Below are 20424 nucleotides of genomic sequence, written 5' to 3' on the forward strand. Positions count from 1 at the left end.
GCCATGGCCAGCAGCTGGGCCAGGCTGGAAGGAGGCTGCACCATCCTCCCCAGCTGCCAGTGCAGGCCCTGTGCCAGTCTCTGCCCTTTCATCCCTGTTGCTTCCTGGATTAGAGTTTGACTTGAATGATTCCTGTTGGAAGCTGTGCCTAACTTCCCCTTCCCTGTGGCACATTTTGAGCAAAAGGGTGGTGGGGGGGTATGTCTTGCTTTAGGAGTGTATCCCAGAAAGGTAGGAGCTGGAGCACAGTTGATGTTGATTGCCTTAATGAGATAAGTTTAACTTTGCTTTATTTTCAACAAGTTGAAGATTTAATGAATATTTGTTTTGCTATAAGGAAGGTGAAAAAGACTGTGGGAGCTTTCTGCCCCCCCTCCCCCCAGCTTGTGACTGTGCACATCTTACCATGCCTGGGCTGATCTGCCTCCCAAGGACAGTTTTCCTGCAAGCCCACTTGAAACAAGGGTGATGGAAGAGGTTAAAAGCTGCTCTTTCAGGGTGTTTTGCTGTAAGACTATCTCAGACATGTCAGTCAGGCCAGCCAGGTCAGAGCTCACAGCAGTAGCTGCCTTTATCTGCCAGGCCAGGCCAGGCCCTGGGGACAGTAAGGTTGAATGGGGGCAAGGTTACTCTTTACTGATAGAGTCTTGCTTTCAGCTCAGAGGGCAGGCAGCTGATTGTGGCAGAAAAAGCTGGGTTTTAAGACAGTTTTTAAAGAAAAAAAAACAAAAAAGAAAAACAAAAAAAACCTTTATTGCTTTTTAACAGTGAAAAGATTCTTTCTACTATCTCAGGGTTGGAGAAAGATATATTTTTTTTCCACCTAAAGTCACAGGTCCTTGCTCTAAAGCCAGATTAGTCCATGCTGGGCTTACTTCCACTGTCCTCATTCCCTCCCAGGCTGTTCCCAAGGCCATTGGGTCAGCAACTGCCCAGTCCCAAAAGTGAAATGTGTTCCTGGAGGCTCTGTGAACTGTTTCCCCCTGGAATTACCTTTATAGGCAGCAAGCCAGCACTAACAGTAGCTGCTCAGAGGTTTGTGTCTTAAATTTAGTAGAGAGCTTGAGGAGAGCAGGAATAGCTGCATGTCAGCTAGTTCACCACCGCTAGTAACGGCTTGGCTTATGTCCTTTCCTGCACTAACAAGAGACAAAGCATCCTGTGGCAGATCTGCTGCAGCCCCCAGGCACAGTAAAAGCAAAGCTCAGTCTGCAGATAACTGGTTTGGCTGTCACCTGCCCTCTGCAGCTGTTGCACACACATGCATCAGGCCGGGGTTAAGCCTCTGGTCCTTGTCCATCTGCTGCCATCATTTTCAAGTGAACAGGAAAACTCAAAGCCATCATGCTCCGCTTTGTAACAGTTACTATTAAACACCCTCTCCTTAGATGCTATACAGTACTTTACCCTCACAAAGTGTCACACATGGGGCAGAGGGCAAGCCAGGATGAGGCCTGCGCTCCAGAGGGATTGAGGCTCCCCCACCCCGAAGCATTTGGGAAGTGCTGCTGGGCTCACAGCAGCCGCCCTCGGCACTCGATAGCCCCGCAGCAGCACAGCAGCTCTTTGCCTTCCACACTGCCCACTTCATAGTTGTAATCCCACGTCAGCTCCGTGCCGGCTCGTATCCTCCTGGGAAGAAAGAACAAGCAGGCAAGCGTCTTGCAAAGCCAGTCCTGCATAGACTGGGAGAAGAGATTGTTCCAGAAAAAGGCTAAGCCCCTGCTAGCAAAGAGCAGTGCTTACATACAGGCACGTGGGCAGGTCTGGACAGGATAGCGCAGTCCAGCTTCCCTCAGGGCAAGGGTGAAGCAGCCAGAGCAGGTGTGTGTTTGGCTCTGCAGCGAGCAAGGGACAAAGTTCCCCACTGAATCACTGCTATGCCTCTGCGAAGCCACAACACTGTACTCTCAGCACCCCCCCCCAGAGGTACACAGCAGGGATCCATCACTACCAGGAGCTGCCTGCAAGGTAGATGCTCACGCTTCCGCTGTTTGCGATTCAAACAATGCAGACAGCCACCTGCTCTGTGCTTATTTCTCCCAGCTTTAGAAAGGCATGAAACTGATGCAAATCACACCAGACATCTCACAGGTAGAGATGTCTTTGCCCAAACTTACCTCCAAACCTCTTCTCCCTGCTTGGGCCAGTATGAAACTGGGCAGCAGTTACCAGAAGTGGGAAACAGCCACATAGTCACACAGCTCCTGCCAAGGAGCCAGGCCCAGCCAAGCCCCCACGAACTTTGGGCGGGGGGGGCAGCCACCCACCCACGCACCCTTGCCCTGGCCCAAGCACTCTGTGACTCACTTGCTAGCAAAGAAGGCGACCCAAGGGAAACGGAGGTCATGTGTGTCCACAAAAACGTTCTGCACGAAGAGGTTTGGACTGCAGCTATGCTGCAAAGATACCAGAGAGAAAAGCAGTGAGCAAGTTCCTGCGTCGGGAGGGACACAAATCAGCTGGCAGTGAACATGAGCCTTTTTAAACAACAGCATTCCTGATTCGACCGCTGCATCCAGCATAAGCCTGCTGAAACAGGAGCCGCTCCCTCCCTCCCCTGCCTGTGCCCTGCGTGACCAGGGATGAGTCACGAGATGCATGCTAGCAAAGGTAACGGTCACTGGAAGGACTGACTTGTCCATCCTGCTTACCACGTGACATGGAGCTGGAACAGCCCCCCCATTTCTCTTCTTGTGAGGGGAAATCTTCCTGCCTAATCCAGCTCTTCCCAGTGCTTATCCAGACTTGGGGAGGAAAAGGCCTTCCCAAAGGGCAGGTCACCCCATCCCAAGGCAGCAGAATCACCCCAAAGGTGTCCCTTTCCCTCCCCAGCTGCCAAGAATACTAAAAGATTCCCCTTTCTTCCCCTATTTCCAGGGCTTCTATTCCCTGCCTCGAAGCAAGGTACAGACAGACAGGTTTGCCTGCGATTCACAATTCATCTGAGTAAAGAAGTGAACTGCAGACATGAGAGCAGGCAGCAGGGATAAATATTATGTCCAAAATCTTGCCTAGATAGCAGCAAACAGCCACTTGTGCTCTTCCAAGGAGGTCTCCCTAGTGGCAGAGAGATCAGCTCCTAACCAACACTGCACCCTGAGTGTAGCATGCCAGCTGCCGAGGGCAGTGACTCACGTTAAGGTACCGGCCCAGGTTCCCCTCCAGTTTGGCATCAATGATGTAACAGGACTCCTCTCCATCGTAGAACTGGCGAGTGGTCCTGCGGACAGGAGCACTCTCACCCTTGTCGGCTGCTGCCATGTTAGTCGACTTGATGGCGATCCCGTGAGTTGATTTCAGGGCAAAGCCTCTGGTGGATTTCACCGCCACCTGCCTCTTAACCGGACCTGCCACGACAGAGGAGCAAACGCTGCTGCCTTCCCTTTCCTTCTCTCAAAGGGCAAGCAGCACTATTGCAAGACTCCAAGACATCAGCCCCTTTCACACAAAATGAAACCCTTACGGACACTGATCCTAGCTCAGATCTAAGATACCACACTGGGATGGTCCCTGGGAATCCTGCCAGGTCTCCATTCTACGCAGCAGCGCCTGGAAACCCACCCAACCAGCCTCAAATGATTGCTCTTTCCTACATATTTGCAATTAACTAGTGCTTGAGGCCTGGCTTTGCAAAGTTAAGTCTCAAACAGGACCTGGGGAAACTTGAGGCCTCAGCTGTTAGACTTCAGCTCAGAGGCGTTTGGAGCAGGATATGCAGTACTCACAGCTGTGCCCTGCAACCATGGGCAGCTCCTTGTTAGCCCTTCCTGGTGGTTTCTGACCAATTTCTCTGCTGTAACTTTGCACTTTCTGTTCTCAGCCTCAGTTCCTCCCCCAGCAAACTGCAGCTGTCCTCACCTGAGCCAGATGAGGGGTTTTTCTTGTCATCCACTTCCTCCTCCTCAGAGCCCGAAGAAATGGTCTGGATGTCATCACTGTCATTGGTGGTGCCTGGGGCCTGCCCTCCTGCTGCCTGCCCATTCTCCCCCTCGCTGTCTGTGCTGCTCGACAGGGTCAGCACGTCCTGCAGAAAGGCATTAACAGCTCCTGAGCACAGCAGGAGCCTCCTTCCATCGCTCTCCAAGCAATGTTCAAGGCTCCCCTTTTCCCAGTTGAAACCAAACTGCCCCATTCCTTGGGCTTTCAGAACCAACTAGGATCCTCGCTGTCTAAAGAAACTTACAATTCCCCAGGAAATAGCAATTGCAAACTGCCAGCCCTGCTGAGCATGAAAGTGGCACACAAAGCACGTGAAGGAAGGTTTGAGGCCTTCATCAAACCAGTTTTGGGCCATAAGGCAGAGCCCGGCCCACCCCCTCCGACCCCTGCCTGAAGCCCAAACGATCAGTTCTTACATCCGTGGAGGGCTGCAGGGGGACAGAGTGCCGTCTGCTCTGGAGCAGGGCAGTTTTGCTCGTCGGCCTCCGGATCCCTTCCAGTTTGGGTGGGCTCGGATTGTAGCCATACATCCTTCCCAAGTCACTTAGCCTGTGGGGTAAAAACAAGAACAGGTCACACTCGCGTATCCTAGTGGGTCTGTCCACAGACAAATGGACAATAACAAGGCAAATGTGTAAATAAAAGGCAGGAAAGTACAATTTAAGGAACCTTACCCGGGAAGTTTGTTTGGGTCTTCAGGGTCCTGCAGAGGGGAGAATTGCAGATTAAAATCTCTCCCTTTTGAAGCATCCTTCAGCCCTGCTGTGGAAACTCTCCCAAAATACCAGCCTGGGTGAGAGAAGCAGGCTGTCCCCATCTCTCAGTTTGGTGCACCCAAACTCACCATTCCCACCCACACGCTGGGTCTCTGAGTCCCTTCTCCAGAATGTAACAGGCAGGGACAACCTCCCCACTGTCCCCAACCCTGTCTGGATGCCATCCTTTGCTCCCCACCCCACCTCAGGTACCTAGCCAGACTGCAGATGGCTCCCTCCCTCAGGGCTGCGCACCCTCTGCGCAGGCACATAGTGCCCCAGGGCACGTAGGTGAATGCTTTGTGCCACCACTTTCCCCAGGAAGAGGAAAGGCCTCTCCCTACCCCACAAGTACCACAGCGGCAAAGGTCACATAAGCAGGGCAGGGGGACAGACACCAAACAGCACCACAGTTTGACTTAGTCAAGCTGTACAGATAGAGCAGGGATTTGAGCAAGAGCACAGCTAAGGCATGTATCTGTGCCTCAGTTCCCCCATCCATAAAGGCAGGGGGCAATGCTCATATCCCAGCCCCACAGCTCTCCCTTACATCTTTCTTCGACACCTTTGACTCTCCATCCACGTCACCCAGGCCAGAAGTGGAGGCTTTCTCTCTCTCACCAGGCAGTTCTGTTTTGCAGGCCTTGGCTTCACCACCTTCACTCATCTTGAAGGAGGAGGCACTGTCGTTGTCCTGGAAGCTGTCAGCCATGCTGTTGGAGCTCAGCCACGAGGCCACTTTGTTCTTGGAGGTTTCCTCAGACACTGGCAGCTTACAGGAGGCAGCCACCGTTGTCTCATCGTGGCTGATTTGCCGGGTGAGCCCAGAGTCCTTGGAGGCTGTCTCCGACAGCCCATTCTCCTTCTGGCCCCGGGTCTGCCGTCGCGTGGCGTAGCTGCGCCACACCGAGCTGGTGCTGAAGTCCTCATCCTTGCAGAAATTGTCATCGGAGCTGTCCTCATTGGACTCCTCCTGCTCCTCAGTGCCTGTGTTCTCCTCCTCTTCATCCTTGAGGTCCACCCCACTGCTGTCAGAAGAGCACTTTGCATCGCTCTCATAGCCCTCCTTGAAGTTCTCCACGCTCTCAATGTGATCCAGGTTCGCAAAGTATTCATCGCCCATCTCTAACCCCTCTTTGTCAGCAAAGTCATCAGTGAGGATTTTCCCTGGGAGGGGAAACAAGCTGTGAGTTTTCCTGCGATGACATTCCTGCCCCACACAAATTTTATCTTCCCCAAAGGCTCAGGGAGGCGCAAACAGGGCTGACACCATCTTATCCTTTTCCAGCCCAGCTTTAGGGCAACATGTTACTCCCCCACTCAAAGTGATGACAATCTCAAGCATGTGGCTGATCTACAGCAGGCCCCTTTAACATCCAGGCTTTCAAGAAGGAAGTCTCTAAACGGCAATTCAAACAGGGCGATTGCCTTTTCCTCTGAAAGCTTTTGGCTGGAGGTTAGGGTGTAGCATAGAGGCAATGTTAAGGGTAAGAAACCAAAGTGCAAGAACTCAGACGATGCCCACGGTTAGTTCCTTTTCAGAGTTAACGCAACCATGCGGTACAACTTCTGCATTTTATTGGCCTGCGTGGATGTCCCAGGGACTGGTTTGGTATAAACAGGAAGCAGGTATCTGTTGATTCACTCTAACTGTGCAAAAACAGCTCTGGGGATGTGAGCACTTCTCTCGACACTGGCACTGCAGCCTCACAGGTTTCTGCAGCATCTCGTTTAAGAGCTGGGTAAGGGGCATCAGGCAGGAAATCGCAGTGCTGCAAGTTCAGCAGTTAGGTTTTCACTCTCCTGTCCCTTTAACATGCACAGGAAGAGCTTCACACCCATTCTGCTGGGTTTGCATTTTGCGATAAACAAAGCCGAGGTCTCAGGCCTCACTCAGACTTGACACAACCAGGTCTTTTCGATCCTTATTCCCCCATACCCCTACTTAAGCAAAAGAAACCAGTTTCATAGATGAATACATGTGACCGCCAAGAAGGGCACTGGCTCAGCAAAGACTTTTCATGCACAGCACCTGTTTACCTGTTTTAAAACTAAGAGGTTTCCACCTACTTGTTCAGCAGCGTAAGATCCTACCTGCATAGATGCAGACAAAAGAGCCTTTGGCAATATCATCAAGGCAGCGAATGCCCCAGCCTTTGTTTTGCGTCTTGAATAACTGCAGCCGAACTTGGAGCCCATGTTGGACCAAGCGATTGGTGCACATGTTAATGTTGCACTTGCACCTCTTGTTACACTCGTAAACTCTGAAAAAGGGAGAACAGTGACACCTCTCTCTGGGACCTGAATTATCTTCCCTTAAGAAAAGCCACATCTCAAGATTCGGTGTTGTGCCAGTAATGCTGCAGAGGGACCTGCAGCAGGCCGAGAGCTCAGCAACAGCACTGGCTTAAAGCTCAGCAGAATAGGGAAAGAGTCAGCGTAGCTGCTGGATAGTACAGTAATGGATAGAGAGCCTGGGTCATGAATTAGCAGATGAATCGAGAATAGAAGCAAGTTTTCTAGAATCTGCATTTAGCTCTTAGGAAATACTGCCCGAAAGCATCGAAGGCCAACTTTCTGGGGCTGATATTCGCAAGAGAAGGAGACAGCACAGCTTTACTCACCCTGTTGGGAGGCATTCTTCCAGCCTTTTGTGCTGGTACCCTGAATTGGGGTTGATCTGCCCACCTGGGGTGCAGCCAGTCGCCTGGACCGTCAGCTGGTGACAAGCACACTTTGATCTAGAGACAGAAAAACCCACCCATGCCCAAAGGTTAGTTTTACACACCCGTGTTGCAGGAAGGAAAAAAGTCACATTTTTCTGCATGCATATATGAGGAAAGACAGGCACACAGGACTCAACCCAGAGTCAAACCTACGACCCACTAGGGCTGCGTGGGCACAAAGTAGAGCAAGTCTTGGACCACCCGCAAGGAAGAGCTTTTGCACAACACAGGTTTAAAACAGCAGAACTAGCTGCTGTAGGGCACAGTGAAAACCAAAAGCATGAAGAGAGGAGAAAAATTAAAAAGACTGGACAAATACAAGACAGTGAGGGCCCAGCTTTGCCATGATGGCTGGAGGAATAGTACTGATAGTCACCACACAGCACTATGGCTTACTGGGAGGCTGAAAGCATCAAGTAAGGATTTACCTGATCTCCTCACCAAATACCACAGAGTTTGTTCAGCTGAGTCAGACAAAGGTTGTTATCAGGGCAGGCAGTACAGACACTGCAGCACGCAAGGCGTCACCTACTTGTCTCTGCAGCCGTCTTTACAGTCGCAGCCCACGAGGAACTCCCAGCTGGTGTTGATGTAAACCCCTTTGCCTGGGATGCGCTCTTTGCTGTAGGCCACCTGCGGAGGCGGGGTGTTATCGATCTCATTGACGCAGGACAGGGGAACGTCCTCCCTGCCCTTGGTAATGTCCGCGATGTAGTAGTAGGGTTTGTAGGGCTGGAACTTGCGATCCACCAGCACGTAGGGGTCCAGGCAGAACATTTCCAGGAAAAGGAAGTCGCAGTCTGTCTCAAAAAGGTAGCGTTCAATCTCCTGCATGGTTCGCAGGCACAGCCCGCATGGTGTCTTGTAGATGACATGGAAGCCCATCTTGCGGTTAACCCGTCGGCGGGCTGTCATCCGTCGGAAGTCATAGAGCAGTGGGATGAGCAGGGGGTTCTTGCTGCGGTACTGATCGCTGCGGATGGGGCGGACACGGGACAAGCAGGTGTAGCTGCAGACATGCGGCAGATAGAAGAGCTTCTCCAGCGGGGCTCGGTACGAGGGCTCGTTGGGGACACGGTCCATCATGCCGTGGAAGGCTTGTGCTGTGCCTGTGCCCGCCTGGCCACTGGACAACCTGGTACAGGAAGAGAGATACCCCAAGCCTCCTTAGCTTAGGGAAGAGCAGTGCTTTCGCCTGGATCTTCCAAGGGATTTAGGCACCAAATTCCTATGAAAGCTGCTGCTAGATACACACTGAGACACCTTGCTGGGTTTGCTGCTTAGTCCAATTTGACATAAGCCCCTGCATCCTCCTGGAAACAGGGCAAAGCAGTCCCAAAAGGGGTGTTACCAGCAGCAGAAGACCAATAAAACCACAGCTAAGGAAGCAGAAGCAAATTGGTTGTGGTCTCAGAAGAAGGATCAACGGCTTCTGTGTTGGGGATTGCTTGCCACAAATACCACCCCTGTGGAAAAGCCACCTGCAGATTTACATTATTACCAGCTTCCCCACAGCCCCAGAGAGCTCATGGAAACAGGAGTCATGTAGAAACAAGCAGGTTCAGAGGCTCTGGTGAGGACTCCACTGGGCTAAGCACTGTTAAGAACTGATAAGAGACCCTTCAAGCTCAAGCCAACAACAAAACATAACCGCTCTTTGGGAGGGAGAACAAGGTAAGAGAAGGACAAATGCTCTGGAGTGGACAAGCTGGCAAATAAAAGGTGTTCAGCCTGTAACGAAGCAGACCTGCACTAAAACAACTGAGCCTCAAATCTGTATTAGCACTGCTAGCCCTCACAAGGACCCAGGGACTTTGCTGCTTTTGCATGAAGAATGAACTAGCCAAGACTTTGCTTACCGATGCTGCTGGGATGTGCCAGTCCTTCCCGCAGGCGGCGTATCGCTTAGGACAGGCGAAGCAGGCGAGGACTGCCCAGAGCCCACGGAGCCAGGACGGAAGGAAGTGCTCTTCTTGGCCACTTGCTTTCTAGACTGGGCCAGCTGGCTGTCGGAGCCTCTGCGCAAGGGAAGAAGCAGGGAGGTGATTCACAAGACGTACACACTCACACAACTGGTAGGATTGGGACAGGCAGAGGCAGCCAAAACAACCCTCCCCCATGAAAGTTAGCAGCAGTCCTCCATCCAAGACACCAAGAGAAACCAAGTAGATCTTTCCTGAGAACAGTGAAAATCAGCTCATCTCTGACTGCTCCTGCTATAGTAACCCCGCAGCAGTCCCAAACAAATGCCAGGACACAGCTACATTTAAAAGTGACTCCTGACATAGCGCTATTTATTTAAAGGTTAGCCATAGCCAGGTGAGAGGGGGAACAGCAAGGACATCTGAGGCCTTCGCTTCAGGAAGCTGGACGAAAGCAGGACACGAAGAGACCCCTGAAGTGGCAGAAACAAGAGCTTACAGAGTCAGTCAGTGCTACAGTACAGACCAGTGGGAGGAATAAGGAATATAGAGGACTCTCTTGTCCATACCAAGTTACAAGATAAGATTATAGAAGGGAACATAACAACATCACTGACAAAATGAGGGCTACGAGGGGCTCCCAACACCCTCTGCAGCCCGATACACAACATCGGGAAGGCAGGAGGCGCTTGGAGGGCAGTAGTCCTCACGCTCCAAGAAAACAGTGGCAGAGGTTTTCAGACCATTTAAACAGATTAAACAGAAAACATCCCACACCAGCCACTGGTTTTCAAACAAGTGGAGTGACACTGTTTTTTCAGGGCAGAAAGAGAAGAGGCAGGGAGAGCAGGGGGGAGGGGGGGAACAATACTTTCTGCACATGTCTGCCTTCAAAGCAAGGCATTAAAAATACATCTCACACATTCAAGAGCAAGAGAAAAATGCTTCTGTCAACAGGCTTTAAACAGTCAGAAACGGCTGCGAGCAGTCCCTGGCACCATATAAGAACCTGGAGGTGAAAGACGAGAGAGAGAAGAGAACCAGGCCTTCCTCAGAGTAAACAAAACACTGCAGTGAAGAAACCATTCTCTCAAGTTTTAATTACCTAAAAACAACGTATTTTTAACCGAACAGTATTCCTTGGGACAGCAGCAACACGGATATAGTACACTGCCTTCAGTCAATGTTAAAAACAGCTGTCTTTAAGCAGTTTGTTACTTAATAGCAAGGCAGGGAAATGGCTGCAGTTCGAGCTCTGTCTGCTTATATTTGATCTGACAGCAGGATCCTACAGTCAAAGCCACAGTGGAGGGTAAGGGGGATGGGGAAAGTGTTTCTTATAACTGCTACAAAGACTGTTAAATGGAAAAGGAGAGATAAGGCAGCAGTGAGACTGCAGACTGGCAGACCACGGCAGTCCGACTTTATTGTCCACGTGCTGTACTATTGCACATCCTTCCTACGCCCGCAACAGCTCAGGATGCCCTAGCGTTAAAGAGACAGCCCCAGCTCTTCCTCTGTTCACAGATGGGACCCTAGACTGACGGTGGAGGAGCCATTTGCCATTTCTCACACTGGAGGAGGAGTCCATTTCTCACACTGGAACAGACCTCCTTCAGCATCAGCCCTCTTCTTGGCTACAAAGGAAACAAGGAATAAGGCTACAGCTTTGATTCTCCAGTCTTGGTCAGAATGGCACAGGAGGAACATTTCCTACTTGGCTCCCACGTTCTGGGGCAGAAGGGATCATATTGCACTGCTGCTTGGAGAACCCACTCCCAAGAATGGAGGCTAGGGGTGGAGGAGCTTTCTCACATCCTGCTACACCTAGAGGGAATCTGGTGAATAAAGCTTCACTCGCTGCACAGGTTCATCACAGCTTGGACACCTCCTTTCTCCCTTTTGCCCATGCAGCAAGGCACAGTCACAGCAGAAGACATGCTGGCAGGGAACCAGACGACCATAAATTCGGATGGGAAATCCACACTGGTGACAAAAATGAACCAAGTCAGCATCTCTTTCCCCTAGGAAGTTATTAAAGTCCCAGAGCACATGCTCAGGTACCCCGGTGTTCTCGAACATGCTCTCTTCATCCCAAGGCTGAATTCCTCTCTCATCCAGGCCTCCTTCGGCAATAGCCCGCACCTCCGAGAGCATCTCACTTGGGCCCCCGGCGGCTGGAGGCACGTGTGCGACTTGGCTGTAGCTTAGCTTTATCAGGTTTGGTCCGTGACCATCAAGACCAACCACTGATCCTGAGTTCTGAGGGCCTTGTAAGTCATTGAGGTCCACGAGCAGGTCAGTCCAAACGGAGGAATGCAAGGCAGCCGGGGGCCAGTGCCTGGATCGTGACACGAGGGAGCAATTCAGATTTTCAGAAGAGAAGCAGCAAACTGTCTAACTTGGAAATACACTAAGCTTTAGCCCTAGGTAAGGACAGGGCATCTGGCTCAAGGGGAGCTGGGTCGTCAGCTCTCCCACCCCAGTTACTCATCCAGCAGCCTTTATCTACAGTTTCCCACAGAAGCACGACTAAAAACTATTTGTGTAACCAGGAAACAAGCCTAGTCATGGAGGAAACCTGTACCTGAGGATTCCTCTACATGGAAAGGGTGGAGACTGAAAAAGCTGAGCGCTGAAGATGAAACGCAAAGGAGTTAACGGTGCAAGCAGAGAACTGACTGAAGTACTTACTCCATCTCAGCAGGTTGTGGAGAAACGGACCGTGCAGCCAGCGAGGCTGCTTGCATTTGCTCTAGAGGTTTGTACTGAGTACCAGCTCCTGTTAAATCTTGCGTATATTGTACTACAGGCCCTTTGCTTCTGACAGCACCTAGTGGGGAATGGCAAGAAAAAAAAAAAAGAAATATCCACACAGAGCATCAACAAGAAAAGTCTCTGCATCAACCAAAGTTTGTTGCACCAGCCACAAAACATTGGTTCAGTCCCTGAAGGTAACCAAATCCGAGGCCCTCAGAAATAAAACTAGGCCATCGGCTGAGCTCCGAATCACAGCCAGTCTCACCAAACAGTGAGACACACAACTGCAGTCTAGTTTTGCTGCATCACATTTACACCAGTTGCTCAAGGTCACTGCACATCTTAGATCTCTGCAAGTTTTTTTTTTTTTTTCCCTTGAGCAAAAGTATTTGAGTCCCAGAACACACATTAAAAAGAAAGATGTCACATACCGACATTAGGACGAGTCCTCGCTTGTCCACTTTGCTTCTTTTCTTGGGTGGAGGCTGTGGAGGTTTTCATGCTGAACATGGGCTCGAGGCGTGTAGAACCCCGGTAAATCCACTCACAGCGTTTGTCATCCTGCAGCAGAGAGAAGAACGCAACGCTCACAGCACCTATGGCCAAAGCTTGCTAGAGGCATAGCATGGGACTAGGAGACAGCAATGATGCTTTTACAGTAGGCAGAACTAAATGGAGAGAGGGCAAAGCATTCTCCTGAAGGCTCATGTAAGACCATAGAGCCAAGGGAGGATAGAGGCAGTAAGTAATTCAATATACCCAGGGGAACACAAAATACAAGCTCAGCTCAATCTGCAGGCTAGAAAGAGGCCCCATACCAAGACCGCAAACTTTAAATCCACTTCTGTTCTCTGCACAACAACTAACAAGACACTGTCGGAGAAATCAGGCTCTCTTGGGACACAACTGCTCTGCACAAACAGTATCTACTCGAGGACACTGAGGTGAAGCTTGCAAATGTACAACATCTTCCTCAACCCCAGCGGCTGTGCAGTTATCTAGACAGGAAGGGAGCCAAGTGGGGACAGATAGTGAATGAGTCTGTTCCCTTTCTGCAATCTACAGAATTTGAGCAAGCAGAGTATCAGCAGCTTCTGCTCAGCTTTTCTCATCAGTATTTGTACCTGGACGGAAGAGATTGCTAGGAGGCGTCACAGCAAGAAAGGAATCAGGACAGAATCACCTGCAGAAGATGGATTTTGTTTCTTGTTCGTCTATTACTTACAGTTTTTGCTCCTGCGCTTTCAGGCTTTACACATGCTTTAAAGGTCTTTTGAAGCTTTTTCATGCAAATGGAAGAGTCTCACCTTCATGTCAACGCACAGTAAGCAAAACACCTGCTTACTCCAAGTTTCTGTCTGGCATTAGCAAGGAAACTGGATTTGGCCAGCCCAACCAGCAAGGGAAGTAACAAGCCCTCAGTCCCCATAATTGAATTTTCCTTCTCCCTCTAATGGGAGAGGGAAAGCTGCCATACCAGGAAGAGGATTTTGACCAGACTGCCATCCACTTCTTCCACTCTGGATTTCCACCAGGTCCCTTCCCACTCCGTTTTGATCAGCTGGCCATTCTTCAGCAGCACCATGGGACGGTTGGGGTAGGCTGTGATGTACTCCTCAATGAAATCGCGACAGGACACATCCTCTATATCTTCCCAAGTCTTCTTAACTGTTCAGAAAGGCATAGAGGGGAGAAAGGGAAGACTGTCGTTGTTGTTGTTGTTTTTTTAAACAAAGAACATCATTGACTCTTTTTTAAAGAGATCTCTCATGGATTTTTTCATAAGAGCAATCAATCAACTAGGAGCAACAGGCTCCAAACATATCACATGCCCAGGAAGCATTACAGAACCACATCCTGTTAATGCAGTACCAATCCCACTGAAATTCATTCTCATCTTTGATCACCTCTGCCTGCCACTTGACACACTCACATCCAAGGCTCCTAGGGCAATCCATGCATGCACTGGGATCTAAAGCTCAGAAACCCTGGCCTTTCTACACTCCTAAACTGGGGTCAGAAGGAAGGAGCATCACTGCTTAGTTTGACCTCCTAAAGCCTGCACTGGTTGAGTAGCAGGACATCAGTACAGCCACCTTAATGCATCTGGAGTACAAGGAGCCACAGCACATTCACTCTGCACGTAATAAGCCCCTATTTCCTCCAGCTTCATATGTAAAGATTTGCTTTGCAGGCATAGCGCTAAAAGGGGTCATTCATAACCACCACTGGAGTCAAGCTCTCTCTTATACCCAAAGCCACTCCAAATAATTTCAACGTTAGGACAAAGGAGGGGCAGAGATCACTCACGTGGCCTGCAGATTGGGTACAGCTCCCACTCCTTGACGTACGAAGCATAGCCATCATCAAAGAAGATCAGGAACCTGCAGCACAGCAAAGAGCAAGTGTTGGAAGTTGTAATTAGAAATGCCTTAATGCTTCAGTCATACAATAACAGTGGAGAACCTCCCTCCTTGTTCTGCCAGTCACAAAGGCCCTCTTCAAATCAGATACAAAAAACAAGAACAGAAAGAAGCAACCATCCCTTCCAGGAGGAGTTCAGGAGCTTTCCAGCACTGCCATTTCCCCAGGTCATTTCAGAACAGCTCTCACCCAGCCCCAAGTTATCCCTGTGCTCCTGAAGGCAATGACAGGCTGCTCAAAGGCTCCCCTCACAGCACAGCATAGCCAGGACCTCTCCCTCCAGCTCCAGATTCCCTCTGCACCCCACATCACAGGGGCTCGGGGAAGAAGAAAGGCAGTTTAGCTGCTCCTAATCTCTACAAAGATATTTTTGGAGCTTTTGGGACAGAGCAGCAGCAGAGATGGCACGCCCAAACAGAGCCCTCAGGAGAGAGCTGGGGGACACCTCCAGTGCTCCACCTGCACACAGGAGGCGAACACAAAAGAGGCCTCAGCACCCACAGGGGACAGGGAGCTCCAATGGGTGTACCCACAAGGCTGGATACGGCATCCACTTAGTGCTACGCACTTCTGAATAATAGCTTTAGGATATGGAGCCTCATCAAGGTCGCGTTACAAGAGATCAGCCTTACAGTCAGTCTAGCCAGGAGGAGTTCATTTGCAATATGACTAATAAATGTAGTTCATTTTCAGTTATTAACCACTTATCAGATAGAGCTTCACGCAATTAGGCATTTATTGCAGAGCCACATTTGAACCAAGAAGGGTGACTATATCCTTTATGAATCTTCTCAGAAAGACCACAAGTCTAAACCACAACACTGAAGAAGCCCTGCCCCTTATTTACACGTAACCAAAGGGACTGCCTTAGACCTGTTGTTTCTTTTCCTTAAGTGCTTTGGCAACGTTGCTGGCACTGAATACTTCTGGGGCTCATATTTCCTAATGCCATGTTTTATGCCTTGAGCAGTGCAGACTTACATTTGGTGTGATAATTTGAATGAATTACCAGATACAATTTCTAACTCAGGGATATGAGTAATAGAACAGAAGCTCCACCCAGAGCTTTCTTAGAAAAGAAAAACTTAAGAAACAACATTGAGAACTAGGTCCCTGGAAGTGGGAGAAAAAAATTCAACCCTCACAATAGCAAATATATATATATATGTGTGTGTGTACGTGTATATATATTTTTTTTGTTTTAGGTAGAAGTACATCACTATGGAGGAGAATTAATACCTGTCTTTATTCTTTACGTTTGGGGTTTCAGCCACAATGCCAGCGTACAGCCAAACCTGATTCCTATCTTTGTATTTTGCCACAACCCTGCTCCCAACATAGTGTTTCTCAGGTGAGGGGTGATAGTCGTAAGCAATGTGATTGCCAGAGAGCAAACTCTTCCCTTTATTGTCAAATTTCACTTTATACTTCTTACCAGCACCTGAAAGACATTTCAACAGGCAAGATCAATAAAAAGCAAGTGATTTCACACACAAAAAAATCTAATACCATGTACGCTACTTTATGATCCAAGTTCAAAATGGATTTGAAAGCCTTTCAGAAATTAGTTTGGAAGGTAAAAATTATTATGGAGATGTGCTGCTTTCACATCATGCAAGTGCCCAGCGCTTTTCACTGGATCCTCTTTTCAGGTGACACTGTGGGGATACACTGCAAATCTCATCAACATTAGTCACCCAAAAGTCTCATTAAAGCCACAAGCACCATGACAAAACAGCAAGCGTGCGACGTACCGACCGTCTGGATGGCTATCAGTGTCCCTTTATGCCATGTCTTGGTTCTCTTCTTGCCCAAGATCCTCATGCCAACCTTCAGGTCACCGTCGTTGCTGAGGTCGCTCCCAGCAGCAGCAGAGCCCACGGACTGGAGAGTGCCAGGAGTATGCTGAGGGGTCTGTCCATCTACCCAGAGAACAGCCACCAGAAGGTGGGTTGGAAATGGCTCAAAAATTGGCTCTTACGTATGTGATCCGAAGAACGTTTGTCATTCTTGCTTTCCTTTACCTCAGTCAGCCTAAGCACCTCAGTTTTACTGGACAGAGTAATCGGGGGTAAGGTTTAACAGCACTAAAAAGCTTTCATGTTATGGAAACTGAGTATGTATTTGCTTTTGGAAAGGGTATAAACAAACAAAATAGGAATTGGGAATCAGTGTAACCTAATGGGTATTCCCAGCAGGCAAGTAGAAAACTAGAGGTTCCCCTCTCCTTTTTTTTAAATTTTCCTCAGAAAAGCTGAAAGCTTCCCATTATTTTCTTTTTCAGAAAGAAAACCAACAAGCTTAAGGTTCAGAGAGGACCAGGGTTAGGACACACGAGGGTGTCAGCCCATGGTTGTCAGCCTTGGGAAGCTCTCGTGCACTGACCTTTTTGTGTATCCTGGGCATTTGTTTTCTTGTTCACAGCATCCATAAATTTCTGAACATCTTGGGCAGACTTTCTCATTGCAGCCATGGCTTCCCGTAGCTGAAGGGAAGAAAAGATAGAGAAAATACAAGAACCTCTTTTGCACCAAACACAATGCCCCAAGAGCTCCAGTAAAACCTCACTGCAGAAGTACACTACAATCAGGTTTTTTCCAACTCACCAGAGTCTGATCCTTTGCAATTCTGGGACTAGTATCACCTATGTTTAACAAAGGAAAAAAAAAAAAAAGTCGTTTAAAATCTCTTGGGGAGGAAACACTCCTCCTGGTAAGTCAAACTTCTCTATTCCTGTCAGAAAATGCACTCAAGTTAAGACTTTTACTAAGCCATCCTTTCTAGGTGCATGATCTGCCATACAGGCAGCTTCCCCAGAGCAAAAGCAGCATTTGACGGGACAACGATCAGGCAGACAGAAAAAGGGAAAGGTCCCAGCTCGGCACCTGAACAAACCTTAACTCAAGAGCCATGGAATAGTTACAGGCCCAGACAGACCACGCAAGAGGTGATGTTCCTCGCACAAGCCAAGGGCATTTCCTCTCTGATCCTCTTGTGCTTAAGGACCAACAGTGCTTATGGGCTACTTTACAACATCTTCACCCTGATCCCTACTCATTCCCTTCCTCCTCCAGGACACGCTCGTATGTCCATCCCTCCCCTCAGCACCACGCAGCATAACGGGATACTGAACTGTGCTTCCAGCCCGAGTCAATGCTCATGACATCATCATCGTCCTCATCTGGGATCTCGATCACTTCTGTGGCCTTAGCAGCCAAGTCCTCGTCCTCAGAACTGCTCTCACGATACTGGAGGCCCAGCTTGGAGTACAGATCTTTTACTAATATCTCACATTTATCAATGGCTCTGGGGAAAAAAAAAAAAAGAGGAGCAGAGACAGGAAAAGACAAGGTGAACCCAGCTGTACATCCCACAATAACACAGAAACAAACAGGTGCTGCTGGAGACCTGCTAATTAAATATAACCATTGGTAGGTGAGGAAAGAGTATTTGTGCGAAGAATTCGAAGCCACAGGATGAGGAATAATTTTAACTGTTCCTCAAGAACCTCATACAAGTGAGCTGACGAAGAACTGCAGCATCAGTGCACACGGACGGGAAACAGGCAGTGCTCAAAACACTGGACCCTGCCATCTGATCTCCTCTGCTCCTTCAAGGCCTGACTTGGACACACAGCCACAATTCCAAGTGCGCCCACCTTGAAGCATCATCAAAGAGCCGGTCGACGTGAGCCACCTCCTCTTCCTTCTGCTTCACGCACTTCTCCAGCTCCTCCAGCTGCTGCTTCCTCTGCTTCACACACTCAAACTTCTCCAGCTCTTCGTCAATGATGTCCTGGAGCTCCTCCATGGAGATACCTAGCTCCTCCATAACTTCTTGTTGTAGCTCTTTGATCTCCTGGGAATCCATTTCTGCTGCACCTGAAGCCACAAGGAGCTGAGAAAAGCCCAGCAAGATTCTATGGCTCTATCACAGCCTCCACTTTTAAGAGCTGATCTGGAAGATTATGTTATATATTCTGTTAAGACAGCATTACAGAGAGCCAAAAATAACCAAAGTGCAAATGACCCACGGAGCTGAAGGCTCCTAGGACAAGCAGAAAGTATTTTCTCTGATCCCTGCATGGATCCTGCTGAATACCAGACCCTTACGCTAACCCTCTTCTCCACAACACCTGCGAAGCGTTCCCAACTCTCGGACACCTCTGCCTGGCCTGGAAAAACCAAGCAGACACCTCTCCCAGTCTGTGCTACAGCTTCGCCTTCAAGCAGCAGCCCAGAACAGCTCCATCCCTCTCCTTCCTAGGGTATGTAAAGAGCATTATAACATCCATCCCCAGCCCCAGGGAGGGCCCCAGCGGCTTCCCCTCTCCAGGTGTGCAGCCTGTGGCCCCCTTCGCTCTGTGCCTGGCGATAAAGCGAGCAGTCTCCTCTATATTCAAGTCCGCTCTCCTGCCAGCAGCCCCTCTCTCATCTCTCCCTGCACTCTCCCTGTCTGCATCCAAGCAAATACTTATCTCCAGCCTCCCTCACTCTCCTGCTCCCCCATGCCACCTCCCATCCCAGGCCTCCCCCCTCTCTCCCATTGCCCTGCTCCAGCCCCATCCAGATTTCTCTCCCCCACAGCATTTCTCTCCCAGCTGCTCCCAGGCCATCCCCAGATGCAAGCCCCATATACCTCTCCCCCACCCCCCACACCTCCCAGCTCCACTCCCACCACCCCAAAAACCTCCAATTTCCCCACAGCCCCCCATTTCCCCAACCCCCCTCACTGGCCCCATCTTCACCCCAGTGCCCTCCTCATAGCTAGCTCCCTGCCCAACAGCCCCCAGCTGCACCCCATCCCAATACCCTGCTCCTCCTCCCCACAGCCCCCCATCCCAATACCTCCACAGCCCTCCTCCGCCCCAAGCCTCCATCAGTCCCTCAGCTGCCAACACATCCTGCCTCACAGCCCTCACCCTAACACTCTCTCACCCCACAGCTCCCCTATGCCCACAACCACCTATCAACTCCCAGCCGTTGATACCCCCTACCCCACAGACCCCCTACGCCCCCACCCAGTACTCTCCATCTCTTGTTCCACTGCCTCTCAAACCCTCTCCTCACTCCAAACATCTTCTCAGTCCCACGCCACCTCTCACACCAATATCCTCCTGTCCCACAGCCCTTTCCTTACCACTCAATATCCCCCCCAGTCCCATAATACCCTCACTCCAATACCCCCTGCCCTACAGCCATCTCCTCGACCCCAACATCCCTCCACAGCCTCAGCACCTCTCAGTCAGATTTCCCCTGCCCCACAGCCCCCATTACCCTCTGTATCCCCTCACAACCTCCCAACATCCCCTATGCCAATAACCCCTGCCCCACAGCCCCCTCCTTGCCTCCAAAAGCACCAGCACCACCAGTAACCTTTATCCCAACAGCCCAAGTCCTACAGCCTCCTTACCCCCAATATCCCTCCCACATCAATACCCTCTGCCCCACAGCTCCCGCCTTGCCCCCAATAACCCCATCACCACCCCTAGGACCCCCCACCCAGATTCCCCCTGCCCCATAGCGCCCCTTTACTCCCAATATCGCCTCACAAACCCCACTCCAGCACTACCTGCCCCACAGCCCCTTCCTTGCCCCCAACAGCCCCACAACAGACCTCATCCTGATGCCCCCCGCCCCACAGCCCCCTCCTCACCCCTAGACCCCCTCTCCCCGATGCCCCCCGCCTCACAGCCCCTCCTCGCTCCCAGGCCCACCCCCCCCGGGCCAGCCACACTCACCTCACCCCTAAGGCCCGGGGCCGGCCGCGACCCCGATTACTAGAGAGCAGGCGGTGGGGGGGGGAGCCGGAAGTCACTGGCGTCACTTCCGGTAACGGCAGCCCAAGGAGCCCAATTCTCCCCCTCTGGCCGGCACGGCGCAGAGACACGATAGT

At 50.4% G+C, this 20424-nt stretch overlaps 1 protein-coding gene across 4 annotated transcripts; it reads right to left on the reverse strand.

Moving 5' to 3' along the window:
• Positions 1-733: 733 nt before the first annotated feature.
• Positions 734-20399, reverse strand: SETDB1 (SET domain bifurcated histone lysine methyltransferase 1). Of its 4 annotated transcripts, none has more exons than XM_068922463.1 (22): positions 20270-20399; positions 18188-18410; positions 17663-17835; positions 17136-17173; positions 16915-17014; positions 16284-16451; positions 15769-15970; positions 14416-14489; positions 13583-13773; positions 12537-12666; positions 12040-12178; positions 9283-9441; positions 7956-8558; positions 7322-7438; positions 6792-6961; positions 5248-5864; positions 4617-4645; positions 4359-4491; positions 3862-4027; positions 3139-3350; positions 2311-2399; positions 734-1632 (listed from the first exon to the last, which is right to left on the reverse strand). In XM_068922463.1, the coding sequence occupies exons 2-22, from the start codon at positions 18397-18399 to the stop codon at positions 1515-1517; spliced, it is 3840 nt and encodes a 1279-aa protein (XP_068778564.1). In that variant the 5' UTR covers positions 18400-18410; positions 20270-20399; the 3' UTR covers positions 734-1514. The 4 variants fall into 4 exon arrangements, with proteins under 4 accessions (XP_068778564.1, XP_068778566.1, XP_068778563.1 ...); XM_068922465.1 differs by having other exon boundaries at positions 5263-5864; positions 18188-18486; positions 20270-20391; XM_068922462.1 differs by having other exon boundaries at positions 18188-18486; positions 20270-20391.
• Between the last annotated feature and the right edge of the window lie 25 nt (positions 20400-20424).

This window comes from Struthio camelus, chromosome 30 (assembly GCF_040807025.1).
Source record: "Struthio camelus isolate bStrCam1 chromosome 30, bStrCam1.hap1, whole genome shotgun sequence".
NCBI classification, from domain to species: Eukaryota; Metazoa; Chordata; class Aves; order Struthioniformes; family Struthionidae; genus Struthio; species Struthio camelus.